Genomic DNA, 16,317 nt, shown 5'->3' on the forward strand with positions numbered 1-16,317 from the left:
AAAACAACACTTCCAATTTATTCTTATATCCCAGAGGTTCATTTTATGGTGTTGGCCAAATCTTGTTTTTAACTTTTGCTCATTTAGTGAAACTGTGTACTCGTGCCTTCTATTTTATCATTAAGGCCCACTGCCTTAAAGGGCAATTAGAAATGAAAGCATTTTCTTTTATCTTTTATATCTGCCTCACCTGGTTCTAAGTTCTTAAAGTAAATCTTTCTTTATCAGCTTAATCTGTCCTTATTCCTTTATTTTTCTTTTATTTTTCTACTGCTCATATGCAGATAGTAAGTCTGAAGTATAGATGTCAAACTATCCTGGATCTTCCTTGATTTCTTGAATAAATTTGATTCTCTAAGACAGTACTGGAGGAACAGATATTTTTGTCCTCTAAACTTTTGGTACTTCAGTTTCATTCAGGTGTTTCTTTACCTTAACAACAAAAAGTAGCATGTTGTCCATATTTTAAATATCTATTTCTTTCTAGTTTTTCATTAACAAAATCTGCCCTCCTTTTCTATGTGAAAAGACAGCCTGGGTCTACAAGCACTAAAACCTTGGACCAAATGTATTAATCAATCACGGTTCCAGTTGAGAGGATGTGGTAATGTCTTAGACTTGAGCATATGGAAATGCCACTTAACTCCAAAAGATTGGACTATCCAGTTTTTTTTTCCCCTTAGCCCTCAATATAGTTCAAAATAATATTAAGAGGAACTGAACTTGAGGCCTCTGAACTAGCATTACTTATTTATGCCTGACACAAAATACACACACTGTTCGCCTCTCTCCAGTGTGATTCTTTCTGCTATTGCAAGTTTAAAAATTCAATATTTCCTTCTTTCTCATGCCTGAGTATTATATATTTGTGTGTGTGTGTGTGTATCACATCTTCTTTATCCATTCATCAGTTGACAGACACTTAGGTTATCTCCATATCTTGGCTATTGTAAATAATACTGCAATAAACATGGGAGTATAGATATCTTTTTGACATCCTGTTTTCATTTTCTTTGGATAGATACCCAGAAGTGGGATTATGATATCACTTATAAGTAGAACCTTAAAAAGCTGAACTTGTAGAAACAGAAAGTAGAATGGTAGTTACCAGGGGCTGGGGGGTGGGGTGGTATGGGAGAAACTGGTAGATGTTGGTCTAACACACTTTCAGTTAAAGGATGAATAAGTTCTGGGATCTAATGCACAGCATTGTGGTTATATTTAACAAGACGCTATTATATATGTGAAATTTTCTAAGAGACTAGATCTTAAATGTTCTCACCACAAAAAAGAAAGGATAATCATGTGACAGGATGGATGTGTTAGCTAACATGGTGGTAATCATATTGCAGTGTATGTGTATCTAATTAACACGTAGTGCACCTTAAATTTACACAATGTTATGTCAATTATATCTCAAAAAAATCAACATGTATATTTGCCTGAGAAAACAGCAAAAGTTTTATTTTTTTCCCATTTTACCCAATGCACAAATACTTGGAAAGCTCAAATACTTGAAAGCTCAGTGTGTTTTGATATAGGCCTTTAGGAATAAAAGTCCTTCTCCTTTGTTCATTTAATCCTTGTGTCAGCAGACCCTGCTTGGTTAAAAGCTAAGTCTGTGGGTCAGGAAAAGGGCAGCCAGAATTCCCCATTTTTTATGCTTACTGAGGCCTGTCCTGCCTGATCCAGTTTAAAACCTACTGCAAAATAAACTGCTGCAACCCACTAAGGTCAAAGCCTCACATGACATACATGCATTGAAACCTGATGCCTCTCACCCAGGCTGTACCAGAAGCCTGATTTTTTTTCTTCCCCAAATATCAGGTCAAGATTTCTAGTCAAAGACCCAAGATGTTGAGATACTAGGTGGCTGATGAATAGCATTCTTGTTCCCTGCACCCAAATTAGAAACTAGTTAAGAGACAGGCAAAAAAATCAAAAGGAGATTAATCAAAGTATAGTTTTATTACTGATAAGGTTGAATTGGTGACATCTACAGAGGGATTCCTAAAACTCTTTCTAATTTAGATGAACTTAACCTTAAAGGGTCATAAAGAAGCTCAGATATGGTAGAGCCAAGCATACACACAATCCTGATGGAATTGAAATTGTAAAACTCCTAGAAGAAAATATAGGAGGAAAGCTCCTTGACATTGGTCATGGAATGGTTTTGGGGATCTGACACCAAAAGCACAGGCAACAAATACAACAATAAACAAGAGGGACTGTGTCATAACTAAAAAATTTCTGCTCAGCAAAGGATGCAATAAACAAAATGAAAAGGCAGCCTACAGATTGGGAGAGAATATTTGCAAATCATGTATCTGACAAGGGGTTGATATCTAAAATGTATAAGGAACACTTACAACTCAACAGCAAAAAAAAAAAAAAACCCCAATAACCCAATTAAAACATGGGCAAAGGACCTGAATAAACATTTTTCCAAAAACATACAAATGACCAACAAGTATATTAAAAGGTGCTCAGCTTCATTAATCATCAGGGAAATGCAGATCAAAACCACAATGAGATATCAACTTATATCTTTAGGATAATTATCACTAAAAAGGATAAGAGATAACAAGTGTTAGTGAGGATATGGAGAAAAGGGAACCCTTGTGCACTGGTGGTGGGAATATAAATTGGTGCAGTCACCATGGAGAACAGTATGGTGGTTCCTAAAAAAACTAAAATAGAACTACTATATGATCCAGCAATCCCACTTCTGAGTATATATCCAAAGGAAATAAAATCACTATCTTGAAGAGATATCTACATTCCCATGGTCCTTGTGGCATTATTCACAATAGCCAAGATATGGGAACAGCTTAAATGTCCATCAACAGATGAATGGATAAAGAAAATGTGTTGTGTGTATACAACAGAATATTATTCAGCCATAAAAAAGAAGGAAATCCTGCCATTTGTGACAACATGGATAAACCTGGGGGACATTATGCAAAGTGAAATAAGCCAGACAGAGAAAGATGACAAATACTGTATGATATCACTTATACATGGAATCTTTTTTTTAAAAAAGCTGAACTCATAACAACAGAGAGTAGAGTGGTGATTACCAGAGGCTGAGGCTGGGGCTTGAGGGGAAAAGGGGAGATGAAAAGAAAAATAGAAAGTACAATGGTGGTTGCCAGGGACTGGGAGGAGGGGTTATGGGAAGTTACTGTTTAATGGGTACAGGGTTTCAATTTTGCAAGATTACAAGACTTTTGGAGATGGATGGTGGTGATGTTAATGCTTTATTTCTGAAAGTCTCTCCCCCTCCATTTCATCTGATTTGCTCCCATGTTAGGACATTAATAAAGTGGACTTTACACACTCATTTCTGTGGCACTGTCTGATTGCCTTGCTCCATCCACTAATAAGTAAAATGCCACCCATTCCATCCCCAAAAGAATCAGTTAATTTGTTTCATCTACATTGGCACAGACTGTGCCATTCACCCCAATCAGCCATTCTACAGTCAGCATCACTGATCACAGGAGGACTGGACCAAAAAAGGTGAAACAGAACAGGAGAGGAAAAAATCTCTCAAAGCATCATGCATTTCTCATCAGTGAAGAATTGGTATTATCATTCACAGGACAGAGCTCCCTTTCATCAACTCCCAGTGTAAATTGTGTCAGTCAGTCCAAAGTATCTCAGTAGTATTCCAGAAAAATGCGTCTAGAGGTAAAAATTTACAATTTTATTTTGAAGTTTCTTTCATATTTATATCAAAACTCGGACACTAAATTGACAGAAATGATTCAGACTTGGAGGTTGAGGTTACAGTAATTTACACAGTAGGAAAACCAAGAATCATTCTGTGAAGTTTCTGGTTCGACAGTAGCAGTGTTGGAATTCCTTTCCCATCTCCCCACAAAGAGGGCAGATAGGATTCCAGGTCATCTCCAGTCCCACAGAGCGAGTCATGCAAAACATCATCTGAAGTGTCCAGGGAAAGTACCTGCTGGGTCATTTTCCCTCTCTGAACCACCTACAGATTTAAAAAAATTTTTTAATTGAATGAAAGGTTCTTTAACTCTTATAGTGCTTTACAATTTTCAAAAGTTTCACATACATGATTTCATATAATCCCATAATAACCCTTTCTTCCCTCCTACCCCTATATTGTCCCTCCCCCCTTCCTTCTCCCCACTGGTAACTACTAGTTTGTTCTCTATAAGTCTGCTTCTTTTTTTGTTTTATTCACTAGTTTGTTGTGTTTTCTAGATTTCACATATAAGTGATATCACACAGTATTTGTCTTTATCACTCTAACTTATTTCACTTAGCATAACACCCTCCAAGTCCATCATTTTGTTGCAAACGGTAAAATTTCATTCTTTTTTATGGATGAATAGTATTCCATTGTATATATATATACCACTTTTTCTTTATTCATCTTTTGATGGGCACTTGGGTTGCTTCCATATCTTAGCTATTGTAAATAGTGATGCTATCTATGAATATTGGGGTGCATGTATCTTTTCGAATTAGTGTTTTTGTTTCTTTTGGATATATACCGAGGAGTGGAATTGCTGGGTCATATGGTAGTTCTATTTTTAGTTTTTTGAGAAACCTCCACACTGTTTTCCACAGTGGCTGCACCACTTTACATTCTCACCAACAGTGTACTAGGGTTCCCTTTTCTCCATATCCTCGCCAACATTCCTTATTTGTGTTCTTTGTGTTGATAGCCATTCTGAGAGGTGTGAGGTGATACCTCATTGTGGTTTTGATTTGCATTTCCTTGATGATTAGTAATGTTGAGCATCTTGTGCCTGTGGGCCATCCGCGTGTCCTCTCTGGAAAAATTTCTATTCAGTTCTTCTGCCCATTCTTTAATTGGGTTGTTTGTTTTTTGAAGTTGAGTTGTATAAGCTGTTTATGTATGTTGGATATTAAACCCTTATCAGTCATATAATTTGCAAATATCTTTTCCCATTCAGTAGGTTGTGTTCATTTTTGTCAATGGTTTCCTTTGCTGTGCAGAAGCTTTTTTTTTTTTTAATATTTATTTATTTATTTGGTTGCTCCTAGTCTTAGTTGCGGCAGGCGGGCTCCTTAGTTGTGGCTCGCCAGCTCCTTAGTTGCAGCATGCAGGCTCCTTAGTTGTGGCTTGTGAAGCTCTTAGTTGCAGCATGTATGTGGGATCTAGTTCCCTGACCAGGGATTGAACCCAGGCCCCCTGGATTGGGAGCATGGAGTCTTATCCACTGGCCACCAGGGAAGTCCCCTGTGCAAAAGCTTTTAAGGCATATATGGCAAACCCATAGCTCACATCATACTGGAATGCTGAAAGCATTTCCTCTAAGATCAGGAACATGACAAGTATGTCCAGTCTTGCCACGTTTATTCAACATAGTTTTGCAAGTCCTAGCACAGTAATCAGAGAATAAAAAGAAATAAAAGGAATCCAGATTGGAAAAGAAGAAGTAATACTGTCACTATTTGCAGGTGACATCATACTATACATAGAAAATCCTAAAGATGCCACTAGAAAACTAGAGCTCATCAATGAATTTGGTAAAGTTGCAGGATACAAAATTAATGTACAAAGATCTGTTGCATTTCTGTACACTAGCAATGAACTATCAGAAAGAGAAATTAAGGAAACAGTCCCATTAACTATCACATCAAAAACAAAAACAAAATGTAGGAATAAACCTACCAAAGTAGGCAAAAGACCTGTATTTGAAAAATTATGAGCTGATGAAAGAAACTGAAGGTGACACAAACAGATGGAAAGATATACCATGTTCTTGGATTGGAAGAATTAATAGAGTTAAGATGACCATACTACCCAAGGCAATCTACAGATTCAGTGCAATCCCTATCAAAATATCCATGGCATTTTTCATAGAACTAGAACAAATAATTTTAAAAATTTGTATGGGAACACAAAAGACCCCGAATAGCCAAAACAATATTGGGAAAGAAGAATGGAGCTGGAGGAATCAGGCTCACTGACTTCAGACTTTACTAGAAAGCTACAGTAATCAAAACAGTATGGTACTTGTACAAAAACAGATACATAGATCAGTGGAACAGGATAGAGAGCCCAGAAATAAATGCATATACTCATGGTCAATTAATCTATGACAAAGGAGGCAAGAATATACAATGGAGAAAAAACAGTGTCTTCAATAAGTGGTGCTGGAAAAACTGGATAGTTACATGTAAAAATATGGAATTAGAACATTCTCTAACACAATATAAAAAAATAAACTCTAAATGGATTAAAGACCTAAATGTAAGACTGGATACTGTAAAACTCCTAGAGGAAAACAAAGGCAGAACACTCTTTGACATAAATCACAGCAATAGTTTTGGATCTGTCTCCTAAAGCAAAGGAAATAAAAGCAAAAATAAACAAGTGGGACCTAATTAAACTTAAAAGCTTTCACATGCAGATTTTATTCATAAATCCAGTGACCAAATCCACCTGGTTGTCATTTTTAGGGAGATTTTAAAGTGGACAAGAGCCTCAGATGAACCCTCAGAGTAACTTGACTTGTATTTGAGAAGTACATCAGAATTGAATATTATCCAAACCACTTCATTCTCAGTCTTCCAGTTACTCTTGGAAGATCTTCAAGTTTCTCCTGGGAAATACATACCTTGGGCTGCTTCTTATCATTAATAACACTGTAGGCTTATAGCAGTCATTTTTTTCTCAATTTATGGTCCCCAAATTAGTACTATTAAATGTGTACCTTATTCTCCTTAAAATTATATAATACTTGTTAAATTAGTTAAATGCAGTGCAATGGAAGCACTGCAAACAAAGGAAAATAGAAAACAACAGAAAAGAAAAACAAAAGCCCTATGTTTAATGTTAGTAGCAGCTTTTATGTCTTTTCCTCTCAGACAGAATAGCCCCTGCATTAACTATTTCCAAGATGCTTCGCCACTTGGCTGTATGCCTGTTCAGCTCCCCTGCACTTGCAAGATTCATTAGTGTCACCTAAAATTTCCCCCGTAGTAGCCAGTGACAGATTGGGCAGGTAGTGTACATTGATGCTATAATCTTCGGAAGGAATACATGAAATCAGTCCTGTGCTAAAATGGATGTTCCAAGAGATATTTTTCTATTCAAATTACAGCAATAAGAGGAAACTAGACAATTCTTTGGTTAGGTTATAAAAGCTGCAGTTAGTTTTAGTATGCATTAAAGGAACACCCCTTACAGACAAATAGGCATTACAGTCTAATAAATCATTTATGTCACTTAGTCCAGGGCAGAGAGTGGTAGCAAGTTAGCCTCTAAGGCAGTTTTCTTTTACTGTTGATGGTGGGATGTTTAGAGCAAATTATCTTGCAGTTCTCAAAAATTATATCAATGAACAGATTATATACTTGCTGTAACAACACAAAGCCATGATGCTTTTCAATGGAATGAGATATACATACATGCAAGCAAACTATTAGATTCTCATCCATATAAACACTCATATTTACATTTTAAAGTCTCTGGGTAGTATTTGCAATTCTAATAAGTAATTAGAGGAATAATGAAGCCTTACATCCAGAGTTTAAGAATAGCACCCATCAAGGTTAAGCAAGCCAGGAGACAGCCCTGAGGCTGTGTGTTATTAAATGTCTGGTTCTGTGTGACTAGAGTAGATACATGCAGTCATATTACCTGTTATCATCATAAAATGACAGCAGAGATTAGGGATTTGGGTTTATGACAAAGAAAAATGCATCTCTAAAAAGTAAAAGTCTATTATGATTTTTCTTCGAATTTGTTAACTTTCATATAGCACAGAAAGCAAAATCATCTCTATTTTGCCCCTTTGAAAATCCCTCATCACATCTCCATGAGCACTGCACTTCTTAAGAAGCTCTCCTAAAAAAAAATTTTCAAGTTCCTTCAATATTATAGCATCTGCCAAAAAGCAAAAAGTTCCATCTAAAATGAATCCGTGGTTCATGCCACTTCTTATTCACAACAGAATTCATGCACTTGGAAGGAACTGAATATAGAAGAGTATGTGTTGAACTTTGTCTCTTTCAATTAGCATTTGAGATTTGAGGGATTAAAAAAATAAATACATTCTTTTATGTATCTCTCTCCTCAAGGAAAATGTATAAAAAGAAATCAAACTTACAATCTTCCCTTTCAAACAAGGTTCTTCATCTCTATTTCTATAAAGCATGGAGCTATAATTCTCTCAATTTTACAAGCTCAAAAGCTCAAAGCCATCTTTCATTTTTCACATTGGTCATGCACTAGGATCTTGGGATATAAAGTATCAAACAAAACGCACACTTTGGTAGCCAGTCACCAAGATGTCCCCCAACCATTCTTTCCTCCTGGTATCTGTACCCGTATATACTCCCCTCTCATTTTGATTTATGGCTAACCTATGTGACTAATAGGATGTTGTAAAAGTGGCAGTGTGAGACTTCTGAAGCTAGATTATAAAAGATGTTACAGCTTCTGCCTTAGACTCTTCAGTTACTCACTCTGGGGAATGCCAGTCACCACAATGTGAAGACATACAAGCTGGCTTATGCAGAAGCCTTTGTGGGGAGCAACTGAATCCTCCTGCAAACAGCCAGCACTACCTTGTTACCCATATGAATGAGTCACCTTGGCCTTTGCCAACATCTGCCCATAACCTCTGAGATACCCCAAGCCAGAACCCTTCCCCCCAGCTAAATCACTCTCAAATTCCTGATCCACAGGAATTGTAAGAGATAATATATATTTTTGTTTTATGCCACTAAGTTTTTGGAGTAATTTGTTACACACAACCCTTACCACCATCTAATCAGCTGCCAAATATTAGAAATTCTACCTCCGTGTCTCAAATGATCCCTTCTTTTTTTTTTTTTTTTTTTATTGAAAAAGCCATTACTTTTATTAGAAACAAAAAATGCTTCTCAAGATGTTGGCAACAGGTCATAGTATAGACATCTATTTCAAACAGTGTACTGTACTTCTCCCTTCAATTATATTCCAGTTGGAGGAGGAATACCTCCTTGGCTATGGGAAGTAGAAGTATTTGAGGGACTGTGTAAGCTGGTCTCCTTGTACACAAACCATGCATTTCCTCCCCAAAGTATCATATTCAGAAAGCCAAAGATCACCGATACATTTAGGGATCCCATACTAGTCACAGAGCCAAAATGACATATCACTCCTTGTTGATTACAAGGCAGAAGTTCCTGGACAATATTGCGACCGGTAGCTGTTTTAATATCTGTAAGAGCTTTAGCCCAGGCTGAAGTGCTCACCAACCACAAAAAAGTGGCAACAAGAGTAACAACAAAGTCAATCATGAGAAGTTTTCGACTATCACGATACAGGTTCGTGTAACCAACATAGAGCAGAAGAGCAGCAATGCAGTACAGGAAGACAAAGACTGCAAAAGTAACATAGAATTGTGCAGCAGAAGAGTAATCTCCAATAAGGACATGACTTTTCCAATCTACATCACACACATTTACACCTTGAGGTGTCTGAAATGATGCTTCATTCAACCTGAATGGATAACCAAAAGTAGCTGTAATCGTTTTATTGTCAGGTTTACTAGTTTGACAAGCCACTTGAATTTCTGTTTTGCCCTTAAAACCTCCACAGGTGGCAAAAGCAAAGATAGAAGCAATCCACTCGAGGACCTTGATGAAGCCGAGCGGCTCCTTGAGCGGGTTGAGGTTGAGCTGGAAGGAGGACATCCTCTGAGGGAAGGAGGGAAAGAGAATCAGGAGGGCGGGGCGGAGGAGGAGGGGACCCTCAAATGATCCCTTCTTTGCCGTTCCCTTCATTAGAACCTTGGTTCAGAACTTTATAATTTCTCCCTTATCTATCACTCTCGTGCTCTCCAAGTGTTAATGATGAGCCTAGCCTTTCATTTCTTTACAGTACTGCTGAGTTAATGTGCTGAAATTACAGCTCTGATTGTTTCATTCCTCTGATCAAAAGCTATGAATAGTTGCCTACTTACTTCCAAAATTGAGTCCCAGTTCTTTATTTCTGTACATAAAGGCCTTATATGGTACACAGTCTTTTTTGCAGCTTAGCTTCCATGTTATCATGTATTTGCCCGATGCCAGAACCAAACTGACTGTAAGTCTTTCTTGTGTGTCTTTTCTTATGCTCTTCTCTCCCCATACAGGTCCTCCTTATCCATTGTTGGTTACCAAAATGACAACAAATTCAATGTAATCTGTTCAAAATTCAACCGATTCAATGTAATCTCTGTCAAAATCCCAACTGCCTTTTTTTAAAATAGAAAAGCTGATCCTAAAATTCAAATGAAATTTTAGAGACTACAAACAGAAAAAAAAAACAAAACAAAGAACACAGAAAGACTCACACTTCCCCACTTCCTGTCTTCAAACTTACTACAAAGCTACAATAATCAAAGAAGTATGGTACTGACTTAAGGATACACATACAGATCAGTGGAATAGAACTGAGAGTTCAGAAATAAACCCATATATCTATGATAAATTGATTTTTAGCAAGACCATTCAATGCAGAAAGAACAGTCTCTTCAGTGAATAGTGGTGGGGCAGGTGGATATCCACATGTGAAAGAATGAAGTTGGACCAGTACCTCATATCATATGTAAAAGTTAAATCAAAATAGATCAAATACTTAAATATAAGAGCTAACCATAAAGCTCCTAGAAGAAAACATAAGGGTAAATCTTCATGACCTTTGATCTGGCAATGATTTCTTACATATAACACCAAACAAACAAAAACAAGCAACAGAAGAAAAAAAATAAGTTCATCAAATTTTTTTAAAAAATTGTGTATCACAGAGCACTATTAAGAAAGTGAAAAGATAACCCAGAAAACAAAAATGTTTGCAAATCATATACTTGATAGGAATCTAGCAGAGAACGTAGAAAGAACTTCTACAACTCAACAACAAAAAGACAAATAATGCAATTATAAAATAGACAGAGATTGAAAATATTTCTCCAAAGAAGATATGAAAATGACCAACAAGCACACTAAAAGATGCTCAACATCATTAGTCATTGAGGAACTACAAATCAAAATCACAATGAGATACTATTTCATACCCACTAAGATGGCTATCACTTTTTAAAAAGGATAATAACAAGTGTTGGTGAGTATGTGGAGAAATTTTAACCCTCATACACTGAATATAAGGATATAAAATGGTTCAGCTTCTGTATAAAACGGTTCAGCTTCTATATAAAACAGTTTGGTTGTAGGGAGTTTCCTGGTGGCCTAGTGGTTAGGATTCCAGGCTTTCACTGCTGAGGCCCAGGTTTGGGGAACTGAGATCCCACAAGCCATGTGGCCAAAAACAAAACCAAAACAAAACAAAACCGCCGTTCCCTGGCGGTCCAGTGGTTAAGACTCTGTGCTTCCACTGCAGGGGGAACGGGTTCAATCCCTGATCTGGGAACTAAGATCCTGCATGCTGTGTAGCATGACCAAAAAAATAAATTAATTAAAAAAATAAAATAAAGCAGTTTGGTCATTGTTCAATAAGTTTAACATAGAATTATTGTATGGTTTAACATTCATAGGTATATACTTCCAAAATTAAAAACAGATGTTACAGATGTTCAAACAAAAACTTGTACATGAATGTTCATAGCAGCATTTTTTGCAATAGCTAAAAGGTGGAAACAGCCCAAATGACCATCAATAGATGAATGGATAAACAAATTATGATATATTCATACAATAGAATATTAATCAGCTATAAAAAAGGAATGAAATACCAATAGATGATATAACATTAATGGACCTTGAAAACATTTTGTTAAGTGAAAGAATCCAGACACAAAAGACCATGTATTTTGTGATTAAATTCATCAATAAATTTTAAGAAAACCAATAGAGACAGAAAGCATGTTGGTGGTTGTCAGGGGCTGTGGGGGAAGGATAATGGGGAGTGACTGCTTAGCGGGGACAGTATTTCCTTTTGGAGTGATAAATATTTTCTGGAACAAGATAGTGGTGATGATTAAACACACTGTGAACATACTAAATGTTACTGAATTGTACACTTTCAAATGGTTAAAAATAATAAATCTTATTTTATGCATTTTACTACATTTAAAAAAAGAGACATTCTTATGTAACTATATAGAAAGTTACTTATGTTATATTTTCTTTAAAAAGCAAGTTTTAGAAACGAGTGTGTAGCATGATGGGGCACAGATGCATACATGTGTGTAAATTAGAATGTATCTATAGTTTTAGTTAAGATAATGCTAGCTGTCTTAACATAAGTCCCCAAATCTCAGTGCCTTAAGGCAACTGAGGTTAATTTGTTGCTCATGTGGAATTCAAAATGTGTTTTTCTATTCTGAGTGAGCGTCCGTCTTCTAAGCAGTGATTCGGGGTCCTTTAAAGTATGACTCTGCCATCTTCAGCATTGTGATTTTTTATCAAATGCAAGGGGAATGACGTGAAAGTACACACGTGGGAATTTTTATGGGTCTGGCCTAAACATGTAGCACAGCACTTAGGATCACATTTCCAAAATGTAGTTATATGGCCACATCTAACTGTAAGGAAGACTGGGAAATATAGTCTAGCTTTTTGCCCCAGAAGAAGAAAGAATAGGCTTAGTGAACAGCTTGTTAATCTCTTACACAAATATTTAGGAATATATTAACCACCTTACCTCTGGTAAGTGGCTCAGGGAAGAATATAACTTTCTGTCTATTTTGAATTATTTTCAGTGAGCATGACTACTCTTATGGGCCGAATTGTGCCTCCCTCTTTCAAAATTCATATGTTGAGGCCTTAACACTCAATACCTCAGGATGTGATTATATTTTGAGCTAGGCCCTTAAGGTAAAATGAGGTCATTAGGGTGGGTCCTAATCCAATCTGATTGGTGGCCTTAAAAGAAGAGGAAATTTGTGCACACAGAGAAACACCACCTGTGCACACACACAGAGGAAAGACCATGTAAGGACACAAAGAGAAGGCAGCCATCTATAAATCAAGGAGAGAGGCCTTAGAAGAAACCAAATCTGCCAACTCACTCCTTGGTTTTGGACTTTTAGCTTCCAGAACTGTAAGAAATGAAATTTTTGTTGTTTAAGCCACCCAGTCTATGGTACTTCGTTATGGCAGCTCTAATGAACTGCCATATTTTTATAATAAAATAGAAATTAAACTTCAATATGATTACTTAAGTTTAATTTTCAAAAGTGAGAGAAACAGCCTTCGCATACCCTAATAACAAAATCTCTTTCCTTTCGGGTAAGTGCCTAAAATACTCTTTAATGTTTTTACATAAAAAAGGTTTATGAGCCGCAGTTTTAAAACACCCCAAAAGTAGTACATCACTTTCTAACAACAATTAAGTTTCAAATTCATTAGAAGATTAATTGGCTCACTTAGATTCTAACAATGCCCGTATACTGCACTGAATTACCCTGTTTAAAATTTGCAAAGATGGAGAGTTGAATCCTTCTATATTTTTATTTTTTTAAATAGCTGTGTTTCTGCTTTTCAGTATTTTAAAATGTTTCTATTTTTATTGTAAATACTGAATATTATGAACAGAAGTTTTTTGTGTCCTCTGCATACTACTGTTGGTTAAGCAACAAGAAAAAATGTGACAGTTAACAAATATTTATTGAGCGATCACCACAACAGACAAGCCAAGGAAGAATCTATATATTGTTGACACATACTTAATGCAGGCATTTATATATATGCGACAAATTGCAAGTTAATGCAAGTCTAACTCGGTTGTGGCTGGAGTGGCAACTAACCACCACTTCTTTCTGGGATGTGGAGAGGACTAAGGTATTGTCTTCAGGATTTTCTCCTTGCATTGCCCTGATACTGGATTGCCTTGTCTGACAGGAGGTATCAGATTCTTCATCCAATCCAGCTCCATACAAGGTTGTTCTCTTACAGCTATCAGAAGCAACATGCTGATTATAGAATTCTAAATCCATAGAATCCATGTATTCTGTCTCCATCCTACAAAATTCAGCTACTGTATTTCACTTCTTTTTTTCTACATCAATTTGAATTGCTGTTGTTCAAACCTGTGCCATGCATAATTCCACTAAGTAACATCATGCCCCCAAATTCCAAGAAATGCCTTCTCTGTGCATCTTGCTCACACATACTTCTACAGTTTGCACATACTTTTATAGTTTTAGAAAGAAAAGTATCATCTCTTGTGATAAGCTCTATCATTCAATTGTCCTTTCATTTGTAGCAATGTACATTTTTTCTATATAAAGGAAATGAAGTAAGAGCCAGAAACAAGGGAAAAGAAGAGAGTTCCAAGGTTCAGTGAACTCTCTTCAGGTTTCAAAAGTGATATCCGGATCTAACATATCATAATTGAAGACATGAGTTCCTAGTCATACTAGTAATACTCGCATAATTCTGTAAATGTGATCCTGTGATCTTCACTGTTCTTTGAATTTAGTCCTGCAACTTTTCACATTTATTTTAAACAGTATTTTACTTTTCCTATGATCATTATTAGCATCCTTCTGTGAACCTATCGCTAGAGCAAGATGAGCATTCCAGGAGCTGAAGTGGGCAGCCAGGGAGCCCAGTGGTGCCTTTTTCTTAGAGAGAGAAATCTAATTTATCTGTGTGTGTGTGTTTCCTCAGAAAGTGTGTGATATTAAATTTGCTGACACAAGTTTTATGGCTTCCAGGATATAAAGAATGGAAAATTTTGGAGCTTCTTTGGAGAGAAGAGGAACATTGTTTATTTTTCTGTAAATGAAATCAAGGCTGCCTTTACCACATGCAGTGGCAGTCCAAGGCTGTGATTCACAGAGTGAAATTACCACCTGACCATTGAAGATTCTAAGTGCATCAACAAACAGCAAAATCTCTCTTTGTTGTGTGCCCAGAGAGGCTCTCCTAATTACCCAGTTCCCTCACCCTGAACACAAACACACACAAGAACCAAGAACTCCTAGGGTCCACCAACCTTGGCATTGTTACAAAAATCAAGATAGTAGAGAATGCAGTGCCTACTCTTGAAATAAATAAAATGATTCCCTTTGCGTGCAAAGGGAATTACTAAAAAAAATTCAGTCAGTAGAAGAACAGATTGAAGTGTTGTATATGGTTTTATTTCTATTTTCTTTATTTGACATGAGAGATCAGTCAGACCATGAGTGAAATAGATTAAAAACCTTGGCTCTGCAATTTTTTTCTGAAAAGTAAATATATCATTCAATATATTAGAACTAATATAGTCATCTCAGTCTCTAATTTATACAACCTAAGACCTCAGTTATGTATTATTTTGCCCAGGTTTCTTGTAAAACTTAAAGTTCTCCTTTTCTCCACTTCAATTTACAAGAGCTTGTAAGAAATACACACCATTACTATACGTTGAGACCAAAAATACTACTGTGTAACCATAGTATTCATCATGAAACTACTAACTAGATTATTTTGTAATAATAGCTTAACAATTAACTTTGGGGTTTTTTGTAGTATAACTATCCTAAGTATTTTATTAAATTCTCAGAGAATAGGAAAGCAGACAGAGCAGCTGCTGTTGTTTTATAATCACATGCTATTATTCTGTTGCCAGTAACTATGGGATGCATTTTCAATGTGATCAGTTAGGTTCAGATGGTTTATTATGTTATAGTGATTATTGCCAGTAGAATATTTGAATGTCAAGTTCTTATTTAAAAGTGTAAAACTTCTGGTTTGAATGTGTTAGTGTAAATCAATGTGAAATCTCCTCCAGTACAGCATTCTGAGAATTAGAATGTAGACAACTACCTACTTGGGATGATCTAATCTTGATCTGGTCTATGGACACAGAGGTGGGCAGGGCCCAAATCAACTATTTAAACAGAATTAATTTGTCAAGGAAAGCAGCTTTTTTGACCTTTATTTTCATGAAATTATCTTCATCAGTTCTTTGTTTCATATAATGAAAAGTTTTTCATGAAAGACCATTATGGGAAGTGTTTTAAAGATTTGAAGTGCATATAGATTCCCTTTTAGACCTTAATACAACAAAATAAAAGCTAATATTTATTAAATACTCCATATGTTATGTATATTTTAGCCATTGTATTTAATTACACCATTAAACTGAGTGTAAAATTTTTCTCTCTCTTTTCAGCTAGGTTAAGTGACTTGCCCAAAATTACACAGTAGCAAGTAGCATATTAACTGTCTAAATGAAGATCCTCAGTGTCTTAAAATGCCAAGACTGGTGCTAAGTAATTCTAAAACAAATGAATGAGTCAGTCAAATCAATGAAGCATTTAACTTTCTGCTTGTCATTAAGTAGTTTCTAATTTTTAAAATAGGCTTTATTAGGGATGGACTGGGAGTTTG

At 36.1% G+C, this 16,317-nt stretch overlaps 1 protein-coding gene across 1 annotated transcript; it reads right to left on the bottom strand.

Moving 5' to 3' along the window:
• Window positions 1–8,837: 8,837 nt before the first annotated feature.
• Window positions 8,838–9,736, bottom strand: LOC116747548 (synaptophysin-like protein 1). The gene has a single exon (XM_032619905.1). The coding sequence runs from the start codon at window positions 9,691–9,693 to the stop codon at window positions 8,968–8,970; it is 726 nt and encodes a 241-aa protein (XP_032475796.1). The 5' UTR covers window positions 9,694–9,736; the 3' UTR covers window positions 8,838–8,967.
• Between the last annotated feature and the right edge of the window lie 6,581 nt (window positions 9,737–16,317).

Source organism: Phocoena sinus, chromosome X (assembly GCF_008692025.1).
Source record: "Phocoena sinus isolate mPhoSin1 chromosome X, mPhoSin1.pri, whole genome shotgun sequence".
NCBI classification, from domain to species: domain Eukaryota; kingdom Metazoa; phylum Chordata; class Mammalia; order Artiodactyla; family Phocoenidae; genus Phocoena; species Phocoena sinus.

Bases quoted from the DNA above. Each gene is read 5' to 3' on its own strand.
- LOC116747548 (XM_032619905.1), bottom strand. From the start codon at position 9,693: ATGTCCTCCTTCCAGCTCAACCTCAACCCGCTCAAGGAGCCGCTCGGC.